This window comes from Sinocyclocheilus rhinocerous, unplaced genomic scaffold (genome assembly GCF_001515625.1).
Source record: "Sinocyclocheilus rhinocerous isolate Xijiao unplaced genomic scaffold, SAMN03320098_v1.1 scaffold1447, whole genome shotgun sequence".
Taxonomy (NCBI): domain Eukaryota; kingdom Metazoa; phylum Chordata; class Actinopteri; order Cypriniformes; family Cyprinidae; genus Sinocyclocheilus; species Sinocyclocheilus rhinocerous.
Genome location: NW_015661886.1, coordinates 527421 through 547170, shown reverse-complemented (window position 1 = coordinate 547170; position 19750 = coordinate 527421). Strand labels below are relative to the sequence as shown.

Here is a 19750-nt window from a genome sequence, read left to right as displayed (position 1 = left end):
TCCCTGCTGGGTATATTGGTCCGGGTCACTAAAAGACCCGAATATGTAATAATGATTAGCGAAACATTCATGCATTTAAGGGTTAAAAGGCTGCTTATATGCACATCTGCTTATTGTTTATGAGATACAGACATGAGGCTGACAGCTAGCTGAACATATACTTGTTTAATTAGTGACACTTACATTTTAAAAACTTTATTTGAATATGGTGACATTTTTATTTTATTTTATTTTTTAATTTGACAACATGATACCTCATTCGACAATATTTCTGTGATTAAATCACTGACAGAGACCCATCACTTATCAGCCGATCACTGGGGGATTAGTTAGCAAGCTTGTTTACATCATCCATAGCAATAAGGATACAGCCCCATATTGTGAATACGGCCCCATATGTAAAGGGTTCATAAATGCGTAGCTGGATCTGCAGCAAACTCAGAATGTTTGAAAATATCAGCATGGTAAATTTTCTTTCAGTAGTCAAAAAACATGAATATCAAATGTGATTGCTACCCAGTCAACACGTGATCTCATGCGATGATCACAGTGACATCACACCACTCTCATACTGTGATACTCACTGTGAATTCAAAATGTTGAGCAGGGCCCGTATTTATCAAGCTTCTCAAAGTGCCATTTTAGTCTTAAGTGCTGAGAATTCATGAAATTTACTTCTACTTTCAAACTTAAGTATAAAAGCAAGCTATCAAATTTCTTAAAGCTAAGAAACCATTTTACTCTCCCATTTATTTAAGACAGCTCGAGAGGTCTCTCAAGCGGTTAAGAGTTGCCAGTAGGGGCTTGTGATGGCACTGAGGAGACAAAGACGTGCACAAATCTTTCAGGAGAGGAAGAATGTTTTTGAAATGTTTGACGATGAGCAGTTAATCAAATCGGTATCGTTTGGACAGAACAGGGCATCATCTTTGTCAGCAACTTGGTGAGAGACATAATATCACCACTAACTTTACACAGCAATGCATTTTCAGCTGAATTATTGAAGGTTGTGATAACGCTTCGTTTTCTTGCCATAATGTATTCTCTTGAAAAATCTTTATTGTCAAATGTGTGTTGAATGTAAACTCGTCTTAGGAATTTCACCATTCAATGTGAATTTATATGAGAATATTCTTAAATACGGAAATCTTCAGTGATTGGTCCATGTCAATGTTGTCATTCAAAATCCCATTTGTGGTACAGCAAAGTGTCGTGAATCATATCTATGACTGACACTTAAGATTTAGTACTACACTTCACTTAAATTACAACTTAGACGCTTGATAAATAACTTTTAAGCACAGCTTTGAGACAATTTTTGAGCCAAGATTTTGTTTTATTCTTAAGTCAATTCTTAGTATTGTTCTTATGCACACAAATGCTTTGAACAATTGTGGCATTTATACACACCGAGAAATTAAGAATCAGTGTAGGAAGGAGGTCTAAAGCACAGGAGAAACAGAATTAGAACTCCAACAAAACACATGACACAAAAACTGGTCTAAAGACACTGGGAGGCCTTAGCACAGTACCACATAGGCAGACTGAACTATCTGGCAGAAAATGACTGTAGACCCAGGGTTTAAATACTGGAGGCAGATGAATTGATTGGCAGCAGCTGATTCACATTCAACAATCAGCCACAGAGAGGAGTGCATAGCCATGCACCGGGATGCACCAACTCACAAACACAGACACACAAAAAGGAAAAACACAGCTGGCCAAAAATCCAAATCCCTGACAGTACCTCCCCTCAATGGGAGCCTCCAGGCGACCTGCCAGGCTTGTTAGGATGGGCTTGATGGAAGTCCCTAATAAGAGAGGGATCCAAGATGAAGGAGCGGGGCACCCAAGTCCGCTCCTCAGGTCCATATCCCTCCCAATCCACCAGGTATTGCAGAACTCGTCCCCGACGACGGACATCCAACAATCGTCTCACTGTGTAAACAGAATTATCATCCACAACTCAGGCAGGAGGAGGGGGATTTGTCAGAGGGCAAAGTGGACTGACTTGAACTGGTTTTAACTGAGAGACATGAAATGAGAGATTAATTCTCATGGTTCTAGGCAGTTTGAGTCTGACAACAGAGGGGTTGATTTCAATTTCAAAAGGGCCAAGGCAGCGAGGAGAGAGTTTCTTAGAATCTGTCTTTAAAGGAATGTCTTTAGAAGAAAGCCAAACTTTCTGACCTGGTTGATAAATGGGTGCAGGGATTCGACGACGGTCAGCAAGGTGGCGATTACGATTAGCTGAATGGAGCAGGGCAGACCGGGCTTCCCTCCAGATCTTACGACAGCGATGGATGTGGACTTGAACTGATGGAACAGCAATGTCATTCTCCTGTACTGGAAACAAATGAGGCAAATATCCCAAAGAACACTCAAATGGAGACATACCAGTAGCTGAGCTGGACAGGGAATTGTAAGCATATTCAATCCAAGTGAGGTGAGTACTCCAAGACGAAGGATTATTTATAGCCACACACCGTAATGCCGCTTCCAACTCCTGGTTAGCCTGCTCTGCTTGCCCATTAGACTGAGGATGAAAACCAGAAGACAAACTTACAGTAGCACCAAGCACATGGCAGAAGGCTTTCCAAACCGGAGATGTAAATTGGGGCCCACGGTCTGAGACAATATCTAGAGGGATGCCATGAAGCTGGAAATCATGCTGGACAAGGAGGTCAGCGGTCTCATGAGCTGTGGGCAATTTAGGGAGAGCCACAAAATGCACTGCTTTAGAGAAACAGTCCACAATAGTAAGGATAGTGTTGTTGCCTTGTGAGGTAGGCAGTTCAGTAATAAAATCAAGAGCAATGTGTGACCAGGGGCGGCTGAGAATAGTAAAAGACGAAGCAAACCAGCCGGGGGAAGATGTGAAGTTTTCCAACATGCACACACAGAGCAGCCATTGACAAATTCCCGAGTATCCTTGTCCATAGTGCCCCACCAGAAATGTCGTTTAAGGAGGTTAAGAGTGTGACTAGAACCAGGGTGGCAGGCATACCGGGATGCATGTGCCCACTGGAGGACTTGGGAACGAACAGCATTGGGGAAAAACAAACGTCCAGGAGGCCCATTGCCTGGATCGGGTTGGGTGCGTTGAAACTCCCGAATCACTGACTCAATTTCCCAAGTGATGGCGCCAACCACACAGGAAGGAGGGAGAATGGTTTCAGGGCTTGGTGGGTCCTCTTCTGGAGTAAATTGTTGTGAAAGTGCATCTGGTTTAACATTCTCTGTGCCAGGGCAGTAAGTAAGCGTAAAATTGAAGCGACTAAAAAATAGGGACCAACGTGCTTGTCTAGAATTTAGACGCTTAGCAGTTTGTATGTAGGCTAGGTTTTTATGGTCAGTCCATACCAAAAATTGTTGTTCACTTCCCTCAAGCCAATGTCTCCAGTGTTCCAAGGCTAACTTCACTGCCAATAATTCCTGGTTCCCCACATCATAGTTACGTTCAGCAGTGCTCAAGTGACAAGAAAAAAAGGCACAAGGATGAAGCTTCTGATCAGTATCAGAACGCTGGGACAGAATAGCTCCTACACCAGAGTCAGAGGCATCCACTTCCACGATGAACTGCCGAGATGGATCTGGCTGAATAAGCACAGGAACTGAGATGAACAGTTCTTTTGCCTCCTGTGTCCACATAAAAGGGGTGGAGGAAGAGAGTCTGGTGAGAGGAGCTGCCACAAGGCTATAATCCCTAATAAAACGGTGAAAAAAAATTGGCAAAGCCCAAAAATCATTACAGCTGTTTAAGGGTGGTAGGTTTTGGCCATTCTGTCACTGCCCGGTTCTTCTCTGGATATTTCTTCACCTGCCCGCCCTCAATTACGTATCCCAAGAAGTTTACAGAACTGACATGAAATTCACACTTCTCTGCTTTTACAAACAGTTTGTTTCCGAGAAGCCTTTGCGGAACTAGACGAACATGGCTGATATGTTCAGAGATGGTGTGGGAGAAAAGTAGAATGTAATCCAGATATATCAAATATGAAGTGGTTGAGAAAGTCCCTGAGGACATCGACCAAAGCTTGGAACACTGCTGGAGCATTTGTAAGTCCAAATGGCATCACCAGATATTCAAAATGTCCAAGGGGCGTGTTAAAAACGGTCTTACATTCATCCCCTTCTTTTATTCTGACCAGATGGTAAGCATTATGCAAGTCCAGCTTAGTGAAAACTGTGGCTCCATGAAGGAGATCAAATGCTGAGTTGATGAAAGGGAAGGCAGAGGAGTTCCAGAAAACAGATCTATTGAGCAGTCATATGGACGGTGGGGTGGCAAGGTCAGGGCCTGATCCTTACTAAAGACAGCACCAAGGTCATTGTATTCAGAAGGAGACAGATCAGGAGGTTCTGGAATGGAAACAGCTACAACATCCTCAGCTGGTGGAAGGGCAGACTGCAGACAGGAGGAATGGCTGGGTAAACTTCAATTCATCACCTTTCCTGAAGACCAGTCAATATGGGGATTATGAAGTCTCAACCATGTGTGTCCTAAAACCAGAGGAGAAGTTGGAGAGGAAATAATGTTCAGTTGAATGTACTCATGATGATTACCAGAGAGAACCAGAAGTAGAGGAACAGTACGATGAGTGATCTGTGCCAGGAATTTACCATCTAATGCGTTAACTGAAATGGGTGAATCCAATGGCACTGTGTGAATTCCAGCCTGGGAAGCCAACTGTTCATCAAGGAAACTGCTGGCCAAAAATCCAAATCTCTGACAAGAAGAGCACTACATTTGGTTAAGTTATATAACTGATAAAATAATTTGGCAAAATTATTTTGTCTTTTTTTTTTATTAGACCAGGCATTCCCCTCATTCTCCTGGGCATTACTCAATAATCTTTGCACATGTGTCATGCATAATTTGTTACTAGGGATGAACGGTGTTATTGAAACATCATTGGCCGATAAAGGCTACTAGTGCTGTTAAACGATTAATCGTGTTTAGATAATATATGCTTGTGTACTGTGTATATTATATTTATTATATACTTTTTGCAAACTTTTACCTGAATGGTGATTAGATTAGAATAAAAAACAATACAACATCAACATATAAACCTCTGTAATTCTCATAAAGAATGTCTGTAAACAGCTGACAGCAATCAAGTCAATCTGGTTATTAATAAGTGAAGCTGGTAATGCTGTTTGTGGAGTTGTTTAATCAGATCTTGAGAGATTTAATGTCTTCTTTTATTCCAGTTGATTTCATCTAAAGCTGTGGCTGGAAGTCGGTTGTATTTCTTGTGTTTCTGCTCGTCTCATTTTGCCATGCATTTCACAGTTGTTGTTGTTGTTTTTCCACAACCAGTGTAATTCTGGTTGTGAACAGTAGGTGTCATCACAAATGGTAAATCATCACTTGATTCATCATTTAATTATCTCATTAACTCCAGCACTGCTTAACAGTAATAAACTGTAAATTAAGTTGATGACAAGCGACCAGCGAAACTCTCAAAAGCTTTACACTTAACAGTCAGATTTAATAAATTAAGCTTAAATATAGTGAAAGATCATTGCAATTAATAGAAAACAGATATGTGATCTCAGTTACTGATCAGGAGAGTAAATGTGGAAATAAGCTGGTTGTCTGTTTTCGCCCAAGATTAATAAGGGAGATCTGCTACACTGTAAAAAATAAACAAAAATAAATAAATAAATAAACTGTGAAATGTATGGCAGCACAGGGTGCCAACCAGAATAGTGCTGGTTGTGAAGAATACACAAAAAAAAGGCAGTCCAGGGTGCCGATCATTTAACGTTCATGGAAATAACAGTCAAAGATCATCAACTGAAGGAACATGTTTAGACTGAAAAAAAATAGACAAGATGAGCAGAAACACAAGAACTACACTGTTAACCAAAAAAAAAAATAATTGAAAAACTTTTTTCAGGTTGTTTTCTTTCATTTTAAATTGCAGTCAAACCCTCTGTAAAATTCTCTAAATTGACTAGGCTGTTATTTTAAATAGTTCGACATTAATGACGGATTACAGTAGTTCACTTTTTTTTTTATACAGACAATTACTGTATTTATATACAGTATTCAGTTTTCTTAAATTAAATACAAATGTCAAATTACAAAAAAAATTATCTGTAATTAATACAATTAAGAAAATAACAAATGAAAAAAAAATTAAAGAAAAATCTTTTAAAATATCAATGCAAAACATGATTTCATACCCAAGTACTGTAGGGCTACAATAATGAAAAATAATAATACATCTAAATAATATATGATGAGATGAGACTAAATATTTAAACTGAATCATCAATATATAATTTCATCTGGTCAGATTTGCTCTAACATTTTTTTCTGTAACAAACGTGCTTTCAAAACACACAGTTACTGCAGCTGGAGAAAACAAATATTAAAAAGTCAATGGTCAAGAACCCAAATAAAGCAAATGCTTATCTCCACAACGGTGACTTCAAACTTTATTAGTTTCAATAAAACATCAACATCTAAACCTCTGTTAATTTTCAAGAAATATGTATGAAAGAAATAAAGTCAGACTGGTTTGTAATAAGTGAAAATGCTGGGATCTAGAGATCTGAGTTTTGTGGGTTACCATTGTGCTGAAGTGTAGAGTCTGTGCTTCAGTCCAGGAAAAGACCAAGAAACATTGATGTTTTGCTGCATGTTGCTTTATTTAAAGGCAGTAATTGTGTAGCTGTTGATACAGTGATACTTACATTAGCTAATGGTTAACTGCATGATATTTACATTTTACAGAAAGTGTTTCAAAATAATAATCTGTGAATTACTTATGAAATTTGTGTAAAACATTTAAGAGAAATTATGATATAAATTCTAGGATAGAATTTTTTTCTTTAACCATTATTTTTATTAATAGTAAACATTTGGCACCCTGTGCTGCCATGCATTTCACAGTTGTCTCATAACACATTGAACACAAAACAATTTGAATATTTGAATCTTTTAAGACACACACAGTCATCAAGAATCAGCATATGAATTTCAACAGCGTTGACAATTCAGGCTGCAGTGTATGCTGGGAGTTATGGTTGAGTTTTCTCTAGTGTACCCAGAATGCATTGCAGCATGAATCATGTCACCACTGTTGAGATTCATTCACTGATTCTTGATTTCTGTGTGTGTTTATATATGTTTAAGAAGCTCTGAGTATTTTATGTAAAAATTGTAATGTTCTTCTATCACAGCTTAATGCTAACATGCTCTCTCAAATGATCACTGTAAACAATAATATGAAACTAATAACACATCACCAAAAACTAAAGTCAAAATATTAAAAGAACACTCCACTATTTTTGAAAATAGGAGATGCTAATGGTCTAATCAGATTCAATGATCTATGCTAAGCTACAGCTAAAAGTGTTACCGCCAGACCCGGAGCATGGCTGAATGGATTAGAAAACGGTAAAACTAAACTGTTTAACTCTAGGGGGGGTTGGAAAATGAGCCTATTTTCAAAAATAGTGGAGTGTTCCTTTAAGGGCCAGCTGCCAAACTAAAGCAAACACTAAACACATTAATTGTGACAAATATAATTTTCAATAAAACATCAACATCTAAACCTTTGCAAATTCTCATAAGAACGTTTATATGACAGAAATAAAGTCAATGTTGTTAGTAATGTGTGAAGCTGCAATGCTGTTTGTGGAGTTGTTTAATCATCCTCTGCTGAGATCTTGAGATTTAATGTCTTATTTTATTTCATTTGATTTCATCTAAGGCTGTGGTTGTATGTTATAGTTGTTTCTCTTTTGTCTGTTCTTGTTTATCTTTCCTTCAGTAATTCTGCTTGTTAACATCAGCTGTCTTCAATATTGCTCAATCATCATTCAGTTAAATTTATGTATATTTATGCTCAGATTTCTTTCGATCGGGCGTGGAAATAAGATAATTCAACTCAGATACACACCGAGTAACTGTATAGGGTCCCCAGAATTTGGCCCAAAATGGTGATGCAGGCAAAGGCAACAATACCAGGACCTGATCGCCTGGAGAAAACTCTCGCATTTCAGAACCCCAGTAAAAATAATCGCTTCATTTTCCCCTGCTTCCCCACAATTCTCCCGTGCAGCTTGACCTGCCAAAAACAATCTCCTCCTAAACCCATTCACATAGTCCAATAGGCTTATCGGAAGCTCTTTTTCCCTTCAGGCAGTCCTCTAGAATGGCTAAAGGACCACAGACTTTATGCCCCAAAACCAGCTCATTAGGGCTAAAGCCTAAACTAGACTGTCACCTCTCTTGCTGCCAAGAGAAGCCAAGGCAGTCCCTCCTCCCAGTCACGATTCAATTCAGTACAATAAGCGCACAACAAAGTCTTCAACGTCTGGTGAAAACGCTCCAGCACGCCTTGACTTTGTGGATGATAACCGCTTGACTGTTGGTGCCGCACCCGCAGTTGTTTCAGTATCTTGGCAAACATTTTGGAGGAAAAATTTGTTCCCCGATCACTCTGAATAAATTGCGGAATACCAAAAATGGCTATAAATTGTGAGAGAGCCTTAACTACGGCCTTGGTGGTAATTTTCTGCAACGGAAAAGCAGCAGGATAACGGATATTTTGACACATGGCCGTCAACAAAAATTTGCTCCCCGATTTTGAGGGTGGCAACGGGCCCACGCAGTCAATCAAAAGATATTCAAACGGTTGCCCCATTACAAGGAATGAAACATAACAGAGCTGGCTTAAGAGATTGATTTGGTTTCCCCGTCATTTGACATGCGTGACACATTTTGATAAACTTAGAAACATCCTTTTTTAACAAGGGCCAATAAAAATGTCTCAATTTGAACTTAAGTTTTCTTAACCCCCAGATGCCCCGCAACGGGACCATGCGCTACATTGAGCACTACCTCCCGCAACTTAGTAGATAATACAAACTGTACCACCAACTCACCCTCACGGACCTCACTCTGGGACATCCATTTCCGTAACAGCATCCCATCGTGTAGAAAATACCCGAATGCTGCAATTTGCGCCTCATCTGGAGACAAAACAGCGCTAAATAACTGGGACAACGTCGGGTCCTCCTGCTGCGCAGCTGTTAACTCTGCACGGGAAAAAGTGGGGAGAAGAGAAAGACCAGAAACAACATAATGACAGGACTTCTGTCAAGGAGCCTCCTCGAACTCTCCCTGCATAAACTCATTAGCTGCTTTAGTTTTAGACCGAGTCACAGCACACGATGGAAACACATTTGAAAATTCCTCAGCAGCAACATCGACCGGACTGACCGTAGACAGCGAAGCAACAATGGGTAACCCCTCAGTCACAAACGGAATATAACTCTGGTTTAATCCCAGCAAACATTCATTCCGCGGGACAACCCGCAACGGTTTCTCATCAGGACAAAGCTCGGGACGAACAAAACCAGTCAATAATACTGGAGAGGAAACATTTTGCGATCTTATCGAACCTTTACCACGCATTTGTTTACTTTTGAGGACAGGACATTCTTTTTTCCAATGCCTTTCTTCAAAACAATAACAGCACACAGAATCAGGAACAGCTCTTGGAGGTGCATTTGACACTTTATCTGCTTTTAATAAACCAGGTTTCTGAAGATTCGGTCTCAAGAAACCCTCACTATAATTCCTACCCCTATTCAGTCTATAGTCACCCACCCTATTTTTGTGCGTTACCACAAAATCATCAGCTAACACTGCAGTCTCCCCAGCAGTCCTAGGCTTGTTCTCATTAATATAGGTGGCGATATTTTCTGGAACAATACTTTTAAGCTGCTCAATGAGAATCAATTTTTGCAGGCCCTCAAATGTACGTACACTGGAAGTAGAACACCAGCGGTCAAAATGAGTAGTTAATTCACGAAGAACTTCAACATGGGTTTGTCGGTCATTTATTTCCAAGTGCGAAAACGTAATCGATACGCCTCTGGGACCAATTCAAAAGCTGTAAGAACTGCAGCTTTTACCTTCCTATAATCTTTACGATCCTCCCCTGAAAGCGCAGTATAGGCTTCTTGAGCTCTACCAACTAACACTGACCGCAGCATAATTGTCCGGTCAGTGTTAGGCCAAAACCGTTCATCAGCCACACTCTCAAATAACGAAAAAAAAAAACAAAAAAAAACGTCAGGATCTTTTTTCGTTAAACTTCGGTAGCACCTTCAAATTACTTACCAATTCCCCAGACCGATCGCGTTCTCTAACACCATCTGCTGACAGTCTTCCATCAGTCATAAATTTCAGTCGTTCTATTTGTAACTGATAATCTTTAGCTTGTCGATCTAATTCAAATTTTTTCTCATGTCTAAGTTTTTCATATTCAATTTCTTGTTTCAATTTCTTGCTTTCGCTGCTTCACCAGATCCTCAGCCCTCAGTTTTGCTAACTCAGTTTCCTTTTCTTTTAGTTCTCTCTCACGTTCCGTAGCTTGCCTATACATTTCTTTTTCATGAGCCTGCCTTAACTCCAATATTTCTTTTAGTTGTTCAAACGATAAATTACTCATTGAAAAATCAAACTTCCCTACCTCTATATCAGCCGTTTCGGACACCTCCATCAGCATGCCACAATCAACCAACTTCCCTTTAATCAGCGCTCTCAACTCTTCTTTTCGCAAGAGTTTATCGATCCCAACCAATTTATAACTCTCTACAATCCCCCATAACTTCTGCTTCGAACACAGATTTAATTTTTCTTCTGACGGGGAACTAACAAATTCTTCTAACAAAGTCATACCTAAGAAATTGGACTTAATTTTCAACTAAGCGCAGTAGTGACAAATAATATCACGTCATTTTCTAACATCAGACACGATAAGCAATCTCGGCTCACAATCAAATCTCCCCCTAACTATCCCATACCCCCACTATATAACTCAACCCTAACTCTTCTGTGCTTTCCCAAGAGTCGAGCCTCTTTAAGCATCTAATACCGCTAGTGCAAAGCTGAACTGTCGGTCCAGATCTACAATCACGGCTGTGCACTCAACCCAGGAAAACACCAAAAAAAAAAACATTAACAACCTATCCGGGGAGCAAAACCAATTTATTATGAGCCGCATTGACTTACCAGTCCGAAGCCAAACAAGTACGAACTGCTCTCCCTAAAACGTGCACACCTGATCTATTAGTAAAGAGTTACTAATTACCAGTCCGCGTGCCTCTCGAAAAGACGAGCCCCCATATGTTATAACCGGCTCCAAATTGCAACATAAACGAGAGCCAACACGGACCAGCAAGTAGCAAAGAAAAATAGATTATTTAACAAAAGCATAATTAACAAAAGTATTCAAACAGTCAGTAGTCAGTATTAATGTAAGTCAGTGATGTAAGCGTGCATGACAGTGGACTGTAGGCTCAAGGTCTGAACTGTATGCAAACAAAATAAACAACAAAACAAAAGAGAAAGCAGCAGGTCCCACTAGTGTGGTCACATCGTGCCCCTGTCCTCATCAGCACTGCAGTTTATATAGCTCCGCATAATGAGCCTCAGGTGGGAAGACACACCCCCAATAACCAGTATACCTGCAAATCAAAAACAACACAAGGAAAACACAGGGACACTGGGACATAACAATATATATATATATATATATATATATGAATAGTTTACTTGCAAAAACCGATAAACGCCACTTTAAAAAAAATTGTCCCAAATGGAACACTTCATGTGCATAAATTGAGCTGATTGCCATGCATTATTCTCCAAATATAGCGCAATCTGAACCCAAACACGTTTTGTCAAAAAAGCCGGTATTGTCCACTTTCAAAGCATCGTGAGTTCATGTTTTACTGCAGAAGCCGACAAGCGCCTTTGGCCCTGTCCCAAATGGAACACATCATGTGCACTTTCAGTCTTGCGGACTTACAATGGCCGCTGCGTGTGCGTGTCCGTTAAGTTCACGAGACCATTGGGTGTCCCTTTCATCATTTTAGCATTCAGAAGGGTGCTCACGAGCGCCCCCTTTGCGGCCGCTATGCGCCCTCGATGTGCACATCTGCCGAGCCCGCACTGGGGCAAGCTCCGCAGCAGACTTCTACCCGACAGTCAAAGCGGCATTACGTCACGAAAGTGCGGACTCATAGGAAGACCGTGAGGGTTTAGGGTGCCATTCGGGACAGGGCCCTTGTTGTTTTTGAACAGAAGCCGGTAAGTATATTTTAGCGAATCAGCGCGCTGTATTCAGGTCAGGTGACAAGGCTACTTTCACTTTGAAAAGACGTGCTAGCTGAGAGGAGTTTCGTCAAAGCTGACTAAAACTTGATGAACCTGTGATATCTTCTTCAGGGCATATAAGGAAAATAAAAGCTGAAACATTTTCACAAAACCTTGAAAAAGCAGCGCGTTACAATGGTGAGGGAAAAGCTCCATGTTTTGTGTGTAATCACATCCATACAGTCTATGATCACAACAACAACAAACTTTGTCAGGCTACACTGTCATCTGAGGAGATTTTTTATTTTTACAGTGTGGCTATATACATTTTCAAATTGACCGGAAGGAGAGGATTAGGGACACTTTACAGTTTGTTTGTTTTTTTATACCCTCAAAAACTCTATAATAATCTAGTCATTCATTCTTTTATTTATTCAATTATTTACTTATTACTTTATAAATTGTCATTAATTAAATTGGTCTGATTCTGTAAATCACATTGTTTTCGAAGAATATGCAGTTTCTAAATTCTTCAATTTTCTATGCCGGCTTTCCCAATAAAATCATTGATGGTGGGGGCACTATCAACACCTAAGAGCACCCATTTTTAAATTCTGTCATTTACTTTCTTTCCTACTGTACATTTTATAAAGTAGGCTAATGTTGACCTATTTACTTTCAGATACGATGTTGCCATGAATGTACATTGAACGAGAAATGTAGAATGGTTTACAGTAAAAGGAATCTGAATCATAAAAAACAATAGATTTCATATTGTCTATTCTTTTGTATGTAGGTAGAACTGAAACATAAATTAGTGCAGTTTTTCTAATTCCTTCAATTGTTAGCTCAAGCATTAGAAATTGGTGTTTTTATGTTTGTTTGTTTGGTTTTTTCATTGTTTTTACAAGGAGAAAGACATTTGAAATAAAAAAAACATTTTTCCATGAATATGAAACTAAACCCAACCTGCATTCTTGAATAAAACACTATGAATAAAAGTTAGTACTGTGTGCCATATCATATAAGATATCACTATGGAAACCAATCCTTCCCAAGCACAGACAAAAACACAATAATGGTTATTATGTAAAGAACCAAGAAGGTCACATCTGTCATTCTTGAAATGCTGGTCCAGCACAGAGATGCCTTTCCTTGTTGGTTTTGTTGAGTTCCAGCCAGATATTCAGTTAAAATCTGCTTCAGAAGGTCCAGAGTACAAGATTGTTCTTCATTCTGATCTCTGACTGAGCCTTGAGGGCTCTGCAGGGATCTTATAGCATCTGTGAGACAAAACATGGCTCTGGATTAACACTATATTTCTTCACTATATTTCTTTCTACTATATTTCTTCTGTGTAAACCTACCAGCAGTTGTGGTTTCTATTGATGCTGCTGATCTCTTCTCTGTTCCTCTGGCCATCAGAAAACTCACAAGGATGGTCTCCAGAATGCTGATGCCAATTAGACTGAAAATCACACTGCAGTAAATCCCTGTGAAGACAAGCAGTATGACTGTAACAGGTAAATGCCTCTGAAATAACACCTTGATGGATTATACCAGTGGTTTTCAATCCTTGTCCCACCCACCACTTTACACATTTTGTATGTCTCTCTTATCTGACACACTCAGTTCAGTGCATGGAGCAGAGATTGTCTTACTATTGGGAGATGAGAGGCTCTGTATTACTTACTATTGGAGAAAGTATAATTGTCAACTTGGATCACGTGTGCCTTAAAGGGGACCTATTATGCCCCTTTTTACAAGATGCAAAATAAGTCTCTGATGTCCCCAGAGTGTGTATGTTAAGTTTTAGCTCAAAATACCCCACAGATAATTTTTTATAGCTTGTTAAAATTGGTATTTTAGGGTATGAGCCAAAACGCGCCGTTTTTGTGTTTGTCCCTTTAAATGCAAATGAGCTGGTGCTCCCGCCTCCCTTTTCAGAAGAGGGCTGAGCTTCAAGAGCACATGCTCCGGCAATACCGGCAACAACAAATAATCTCGTGCACTGAAACTGTTAGAAACTCTCAAGCAATCGACTCACATTGCTTTCATATGAAAATGAACTTAACCACAGTGTCCTCAGCGGCTCAGATGGAGGGAGTCTATGGAGACTCCTATATTCGTTGGTGCATCCCAAAACACAACACTTATAATGCCTGTTTGGGGCTGACATTGTATATCTCCAGCAGCTACAGCAAGAAAACAATAATGGCAGACTGCTGCTTCTCACTCAGGGCTGTGTCTATGCTAATAGGGCAGAGAGCGACACAAATGGGCGGGACTTTTTCCATTCAGTGACGTGTATGTAGGGAGAATCTGAAACCGCTCGTTTGCAGAGACTGTTTATTATTTATTGGGATTATAAAAAAAATGAGTGGGTGGATTTTTACCATTATAGGCTGGTTGTTTTCACACACTGCAGCCACACAACTGTGTTCAAACGCCTTATACAAAATATTTTTTGCATTATAGGTCCCCTTTAATAACCAATCACATTACAGTCTTGACGTCATTGAATTTCAGTCCGAGTTGTGCGACACTCAATCGCCATTTACGGATACCATAGGAAAGAATGACATGTGCCGTAAGCTGAATCCCACCTGTCGCAAAAAGTCAGTAACTTCTCTTATAAAGCAGCATTTTTTTTCAGTGTAAACTCTAAAAATAGTTCAATCCAAAAGTATTGTTCAGTGTAAAACATATTGAAGATTAGCCGATAGGCTGTTGATTCATTAAATGATAAGCCGTTTCTTTGAAAAAGCTGTTTATTCAGTGTAGTGAAGACTCTCCTCCATTGACATCCATTAAAAAAAAAAACAGCCTCTGGTCTCCTTTCCCACGTACTGGCAAAACGGAAGCGTTAGCATTAGCTGTTACACCTTTTTTGGCAAAAGGTTGCAGGCTTGCCTTCTAGTGGCTTTGCATGGAGCTCTCTCCTAATGAGCTTATGATCTGAATCAGGTGTGTTAAATAAGGGAGACACACAAAATGTGCAGGGGTTCTCAACTCTGGCCCTCGATGTCCACTTTGCTGCATGGTTAAGCGCCAACCTTAAAGTCTGTGTAAAGTAATAATAAATATGTGTTCTGAGCTTGTCACACCACAGAAAAATGTGATATTAACCACCCAGCCAAATTAGAATGATAAAAAAAAAAACGCCAAGCAAATAAAATAAGGTTTTGATACCTTATTTTATTTGCTTGTTTTTTTTTATCATTCTTATTTGGCTGGGTGGTTAATAACACACCCGAACAAGCCTGAATCACCTGAATCAGGTGTGTTAAAATAAGGAAGACATTCAAAATGTGCAGAGCAGTGGTACCCCAGTGGCCTGTAGCACGAAGCCGGTTTCAGGTTTTACCCAGGTAAGTTCACATTTAGTTTGAGCAAACTTTGAGTTTTCGTGCTCAAGAAGGTGGGTTGGTTTTTAGCGGGTTTCGTCACCATGGTAACTTACGCTACATGGCTACCCTGCTCCGGGTTTGTGATCTCTTGGGTTAGAGATCACAAACCCAAACTGGACCAATCATCTGTGAGCAAAGTGACATATATCTGATGCAATGAAGCCACTCCCCCGTATCTCTCACTCCAAATTAAAGCAGTTTACAGTCAAAGAATTTTAAAGACAAAAAGTCAGTATATACATATATAAGCTATATACTGTATATAGGCTATACACACACATACATATAGATAAGCTTTACTATATCCAACTTTTAAAATGCATAGACATATATTTTCTTTCTGCTGCCAAACTTTTGCTGCAGCAGAAGTGTTTATTCCTGCCTTGTAAATGCATTTAAATTTATTACATTTTTAAAAACGACATCTCTTAACCTTCAGCAGAAAAGTGAAATGCGCTGACTCTCGCGAGAAGTGAATCTAACTGACGCTTTGCTGATGCTCTCCACACGTTCCCTGTGATTGGTTGTTTGCTGAATGTGTGTCACACATTAATCACAAACTCTGGTTCAAACTCTGAGTTGGGAGAGAAGGTTTATATCGAGCTTTGTGAGCCCAGTGAACCTGGGGCCCGTTCTTCGTACGTTGCTAACTCAGTTAGCTGGATTTGATTGTTGACGATTTTTCAGCCACTCCCCCGTATCTCTCACTCCAAATTAAAGCAGTTTACAGTCAAAGAATTTTAAAGACAAAAAGTCAGTATATACATATATAAGCTATATACTGTATATAGGCTATACACACACATACATATAGATAAGCTTTACTATATCCAACTTTTAAAATGCATAGACATATATTTTCTTTCTGCTGCCAAACTTTTGCTGCAGCAGAAGTGTTTATTCCTGCCTTGTAAATGCATTTAAATTTATTACATTTTTAAAAATGACATCTCTTAACCTTCAGCAGAAAAGTGAAATGCGCTGACTCTCGCGAGAAGTGAATCTAACTGACGCTTTGCTGATGCTCTCCACACGTTCCCTGTGATTGGTTGTTTGCTGAATGTGTGTCACACATTAATCACAAACTCTGGTTCAAACTCTGAGTTGGGAGAGAAGGTTTATATCGAGCTTTGTGAGCCCAGTGAACCTGGGGCCCGTTCTTCGTACGTTGCTAACTCAGTTAGCTGGATTTGATTGTTGACGATTTTTCATGATCTTGGATTATTTGGTTCTTCGAAGCTCATCCCGGAGTTGCTGTCATAGCAACAGGTCCGTAAGCTTAAACCTGCTCGGGAGCGTGCTTATTTTCAGCTTTACATCTTTTTAAGTAGAACTGATACTTAAAATCTGTCCGCTACCACCGCTACTTTATTACAAGAGTATCCTACTGATCCAGGGACAATAATTTAAAATAAGAATCGTTTAAAAATTAATTTAAAGATAATAGAATAATGTTGTGTCGTCTTTAATACTATAGACACAGCCAGTTTTACTCACTGAAAGATTTATTTGTCATACAATTATTACTTCATAATTGTATTCGAGTCTTACACACATGCTATACAGATAATGTAGAGTCGTGCATTAATTTGAGTGGTGACAGATATTATGGGAGTGGCTTGATGGAGCGCAGGAGATGCAGATAACATGATCTTGGCCCTTAAGAAACTATAAATAATGCTGTCACATAACAAATCTGTTCAAATATAAAATTAAATGAATTGATAATTGCTACATTGAAATAAAAATGTAAAGCCTGTACAAAAATTTGAACTCGTGAATATAAATAATTGGGAATCATGTAAAAAAATGTAATAAAATAAAAACACATTTCATTTATCTATTATAAAATTTATGTAGTTTTGTTCGCTTGGCTGTTTCCTTATAAAAGTCCAGAAATTTGTCAAGTTTTTCGTCAGGTGTCTTTTTTAATTATATGATTTCATTACGTTGCTGTCTTGCCCCCAGCCAATCGTTGCATTGCTGATCATGGTTTCGAGTATCGATACATAGCCCCTTTTAAACCAACCCATGAACGCGCAATTATCTCAGATAACTCAATCCAGCCATACTAATCATCAACAACATGTGCGTTCGAAGAACCGAATTAGCCAGATCCTGATTAGCGCGATGATATCATCTTGTGTTGTGTATTTTGTTAACGTTGTTTATTTAACTATATCTCCCAGAATGCAATGTTATGTTGTATCTGGAAGTGTTCCGGTAAAAGTTGATATATGGAAAACCTGTAAAGAGAGCAGTCACGCTAAATCAGTGCAAGTGTCATGAGTGTTTAAGTGTGCCGTTCATTCTTTCTAAAGACACAACATCTTGGATGTGACATTTCATCTCGGATGTAATAAGCGACATACGAAGAACGGGCCCCAGGTTGGCTTTATCGGGTTTTGATAACTCAAAACTTACTCTGCAACTCTTGAGTTTGTTAATCTCGCTTCGTGCTACAGGCCACAGGACTGGAATTGAGAACCACTGAGATATGCTGTTGGGTATTTTCTTTGCACTAAGTGTAAACAGTAGTTAGATGATATGTGCACTATGTGTAAATATTGTGAGTGGCATCAGCAGATGTTAGACTCACCAATCAGTGGGATTTTATCAGCTGTAGAGGGCAGCGTGTCATTTAGAATCAGCAGCATCACAGAAATAGACAGCAGTAAAGTCACTTTAAAGCTCAACTTGTCTGTTCCACTTGCGTCTATGAAGAAGGACGTCACATCCAACACAAGAAAGAAAAATACTGGAAGTATGATGTTGATGACATACAGCAGAGGTCTCCTCTTTATGGTGATCTGCCATGTAGAAACAGAAAACATATAAACCAGTGGTTCTCAGCCATGTTACTGGATCCCAAACACCAACACGTGAGGTGCGATCAAGTCAGAGCAAGATGGTGATGCACTTCTTTTCAACTTCTACAAAATGATAAATAATGTGTATTTTTGCTTTTTTATGTTTTTATTCAAGTTAATGATGGTTTTAAATCATTATATATATATATATATATATATACATACAGTATAAACAGTGTTGGGAGTAACACATTACAAAAGTAATGCCATTACAGTAGTATATAACTCTTTTTGCTGTAACGCAGTAATCAGTGTTGGTTTAGTTACTTCCAAAATGTTATACATAATATTTTACTTATTACTGTCTTTTAAAAGTAATTACAAATTACAATTATAAAATTACTGTCTCTGAATTGTAATGGAGTCTTCACTGTCATCAACCTCAGTGTGAATAGGGTTGACCATTTTGTCCTCCAACACAACTGTAATATCACATGTAAACAATATTTTAATTTTAGAGCATTTCCTTAGGCAGCACCAACTAAAGAAAAACCTACTTTTAAAGCCAAATGAAATATTATGCTTTTTACATGCACTGGTCAATTTGGAGATTTTGGGCTATTTTGCCTCCATAACATGACTAGTGGAAAAAAAAGCAACAATTACAATACATTTCTATAAAGGCTGTTTCTAATAAATTTTTTCTCATGCCCTGAGCCGAACATTCCCAGACTTTCCATTTTTTACAGAGAGGTTTGTTCATAAGTCAATCCCATTTATTTATATTACATTTTGTTCCTAAAACATTTTTATGGCTGTTACAGCATTTTCTGATTTATGATAAAAAGTGAAAAGGAGGTGTCCAAAACCTCTGTGAAACCTTCAACACTTATATTTATTCTATTGTCATCATTTGTAAGTCGCTTTGGATAAAAGCGTCTGCTAAATGACTAAATGTAAATGTAATATAAATGTAATGCGCTACACTACTTTTGAGTTACTTTTGAGTTTCTTTCACTTTCAAGCACAAACCACATTTACATTCAGTAAATAAAGCGGAATTATAGGCCCTAATGTACAAACAATAAACACAATAGCTAGCCTATAAGTTATTTTAGTTCTCCTCACTCCACAACAAATCCTTTAAATTTAAGAAGATCTGTAAAGTTGCAAAAACTAAAGTCTCAAATCCAAAGAGATATTCTTTATAAAAGTTAAGAGTCAGCCACGCCTACCTAAAACGGCTCGTTCTAACACACCCCCACATGTCTACGTCACTGTGTGGGAAGATTTGCATAACGCTGCCCAAATGTTCACGCAAAGAAAGAAGGCCTAACTTTATTCTCGCTGTAGTTTTGTTGTTCCCGCCGCCATGTCGTAAAGATGCTGTGTGCTTC

At 38.9% G+C, this 19750-nt stretch overlaps 1 protein-coding gene across 1 annotated transcript in view; it reads right to left on the bottom strand.

The window, feature by feature from the left end:
* Positions 1–1753: 1753 nt before the first annotated feature.
* Positions 1754–19750, bottom strand: part of LOC107726808 (5-hydroxytryptamine receptor 3A-like) — a 42637-nt gene continuing 24640 nt past the window's right edge. Inside the window, exons 7-12 of the mRNA XM_016536504.1 lie at positions 18143–18353; positions 13501–13626; positions 8911–9063; positions 2487–2700; positions 2191–2408; positions 1754–1938 (exon numbers count right to left, since the gene is read on the bottom strand). Coding sequence (XP_016391990.1) covers positions 1754–1938; positions 2191–2408; positions 2487–2700; positions 8911–9063; positions 13501–13626; positions 18143–18353 — 1107 coding nt within the window. The remainder of the gene's footprint in view (positions 1939–2190; positions 2409–2486; positions 2701–8910; positions 9064–13500; positions 13627–18142; positions 18354–19750) is intronic.